At 60.0% G+C, this 3142-nt stretch overlaps 1 protein-coding gene across 1 annotated transcript; it reads right to left on the bottom strand.

Moving 5' to 3' along the window:
* Positions 1-1226: 1226 nt before the first annotated feature.
* Insm1 (INSM transcriptional repressor 1) lies at positions 1227-2768 on the bottom strand. The gene has a single exon (XM_076848916.2). The coding sequence runs from the start codon at positions 2766-2768 to the stop codon at positions 1227-1229; it is 1542 nt and encodes a 513-aa protein (XP_076705031.2).
* Positions 2769-3142: the final 374 nt, after the last annotated feature.

Genomic DNA, 3142 nt, shown 5'->3' on the forward strand with positions numbered 1-3142 from the left:
ATAATAAATAAAGACAGCTTTTAAGAAATCATCTCTTTTAAATCCTTGTTGAAACTCTGCGATTCAGAAATAAGTCCACCATACTTTGACTTTGAAAATATTTTATTTGAATAGTAAATATTTATACAGTTGAAACAGTTCTATTGAAGCTTTCTATAAATAGCTAACAATTAAGAAAATAATGTATGTAGAAAAGAGATTGCATTTAAAAGTAAGAGCTGTCAGTTGTACAAGGGCCTCAGGGGCCCTCCAAGCAGAATAAAGTGGTAGGTTGTCTGTAACTCCCTCAGATAGGTATAAAAGTTAAAACTTTTAGCAGATCCCTTTAGAAAAGAGGCTCTCTTCTAAAATGCACAGTGAAATGTCAAGAGTGGCAGGGGGGAGCACACCCCCCCCAAAAAAGAATCTGCAATCAAATAATATCATAATCTTCATAATATAAATAAATAAAGAATAAATAACAATTACTCATAAATCAACATACACATTTAGAGGGAACTCATAGTCCTACCTCAACAAAGATGATCAAACCAAAAAGTCTCACATGAAATATTGAGGCAGTTACTACAGCATCTTGTGAAAATTCCCTTCCCTCCCCCCAAAAACAATCCCAAACAGACAACGGTTCAAGGCATTTGTGGCTATACTAAAGAAAACTCTTTTTTAAGCAATTTGATTTGTTCACATACAAAAAGGTAAAGCCAGACTCCAGCAGTTCACAAGCCATAATAAAGCTAATCGTGTGGGAAGTTCAATTTACAGCCTGTGAAATATAAAGGCATTTTATTCCTCAAGATTCACCCAAAACAACCCGTACGCTACATACATAGAGAGCAGAGATTGGTAAGCGAGAGCAAACCGCATTTCTAGACCATGAACACAGAGAATACTAGCAAGAAAAACAGCTTCGCCCCCTCCAAGGGGAGGTTTCAACCACAAGACAAACGTGTACAGCTTTTCTCCCTTGTACAGAAAGAGATTGACTCCTGTTGCTCCATGGGGGTAGGGGGTGGGACACAACGCAAAGTCGGGGGTGGGGGTCCAAAAGGAGTCACAACGAGAGGACCGGGGTTACCGTCACGCCACAGCGAGAAGCGAAGACGACACTTTCACCCGGGGGTGAGGGCGCCCCAGTGCAGACACTGGTCTGGGTGTGCAGGGCGCGATCTCTTTTGTGGGTCTCCAAGCGAAGGCACAGTCCTGGGGGCCAGGATGGAGGACGCGCTCTAGCAGGCTGGACGCACCGGCACCTGCAGGAGGATCACCTGTCTGTTCTCGGAAGGGTGACACTTGTTGATGTGCCGCGTAAGGCCCGGCGAACTGTAGAAGGTGGCCGGGCAGTACTTGCAGGGGAACACCTGGGCGGCGTGCAGCAGGCGCAGGTGGCGCTCCTGGGCGCCTTTGCTGGGGAACGTCTCCCCGCACACTGGGCACAGGTGGCACTCGGCGGACGCACTCAGGCCCAGCACGCCGGCCGCCTCGCCGTCGCCTGCTGCCTCCTGGGGAGCCTTCTCGTCGGGCCCCGGGTACAAGGCCAGAAGGTCCTCAGCCGGGGGCGCTGGCGGCGCGCTCTTGGCCTGCAGCGCCTGGTGGTGTGCCAGCAGGTGCTTGCGTAGATAGGCCTGCCGGCGGAACTTCTTGGAACAGTGGTGGCACTCGTAGAGCCCGTCCTCGGAGCCTGATTCGGAAACGCCGCCCGGGCTAGGCGTGTCCCGATCGCTGCCGCCGCCGTTAGCTTCCCGCGCTTCAGCCCTGGTGGTTGCTTCGGGTTCTGGCGCTCGGGTGGTGGCGGGCGCTGGCCGCGGTTTGTGCCAGCGGCGGTGCGAGGCCAGGTTGGCCGGGCAGCTGAAGACCTTGGCGCACTCGGGGCAGCGGTACTCCACGCGCACGATGCGCGAGCACTTGTGTTGCGCCAGGGCGAACGGGTCGGCGTACTCCTCTTTGCAGAGCTGGCAGATGAACTCGCCCAGGGGTCGTGCCGAGCCCCCCGCACGACCCCGCGGCGCCTCCACTGGACCCTCCTTGATCTTGAGCCCCAGCACCGGCGACGTGGTCACCTCGTCCTCGAAGTGCAGCTTGCGAATGGCCTTGGGCTTCTTGGCGCCTGGGGCCTTGGCTGCCTTGGCTGGCGGTTCAGTGGCGACGGCGGCGGGGGGCGCTGGTCGTTTGCCCGGAGGTCGCAAGGCGGCGGCGGGGGGCAACGGAGGACCCGGGCCGGGGCCCCTAGCCGCCTCAGCACCCGCCGAGAAAGCTGTGCCCATCTTGAGCTCGGCAGGCGCGAAGAGGAGTGCATCGCCGCCGCAGGTGCCGCCACCGCCCGCGCCATTCGCGCCGCCACCGCCTCCCCCTCCGAGCAGCGCGGCGGGCGTGGGGAATGATTCCGCCGAGACCGGCGAGCCAAGGTTGAAGCTGCGCTCGAAGTACTTGTGCTTCTCGTGCTCGCGGCTCACTGGCCGCGTGGGGCTGTAGAGAGGCGCGGGGTGCGCGGCCTCGGGGTTTCCGAAGTGCGCGGCCCGCGGGCCCTGTGGGGGTGGCGGCGGGCCGGGCGCGCAGGCGAGCGCGGCGGCGAGCGCCGCATGGGCGCGCTCGGTGGGCGGCGGTGGCGGCGGCAGCGGGCCCGGTCCGGGGCTTGGCACCGGGGGCTCCGCACGGGCGCCCCCACAGCTTGGCGAGAGCAGCAACGCGCGATCGCCATCCTCGCTGCCTCGGACCCGGTAGGACACGGGCGTGGACTTCTTGCTGCGCTTCACCAGGAAGCCGCGGGGCATGTTGGCGCGGTATGAGGCAAGGCACTGGCTGGGTCCCACCTCTACGCTCGGCCCCAGCGGCCCTCAGTGTCCCCGGCCCATTGCCCAGGAGCGGTGGCTGCAGGACTTGCGTGGCGTCAGCTGCAGCTCAGCCCGGCTCTGCGCCTTGCATGCGCGTCCCTGTCCCCGGGTCCGGGAGCCGCTCCCTTTTAACGGGGGGAGGGGGCCATTGTTCTCGCCTCCCGCTTCTCCCAGAGCCAATCAGCGCGTTCGCAGCTCCTCCGCCTGCTAGGGTGGGAGGGCGTCGGAGCGGCAAAAAGGGGGCCGGGACTCGGGGGTCGCCCGGTAGGTGCGGCAGATGTACCTGAGGGCGCGGGGCCCCAGTGCGCGCCCCT

The sequence above is a fragment of the Callospermophilus lateralis genome, chromosome 3 (genome assembly GCF_048772815.1).
Source record: "Callospermophilus lateralis isolate mCalLat2 chromosome 3, mCalLat2.hap1, whole genome shotgun sequence".
Lineage (NCBI taxonomy): Eukaryota > Metazoa > Chordata > Mammalia > Rodentia > Sciuridae > Callospermophilus > Callospermophilus lateralis.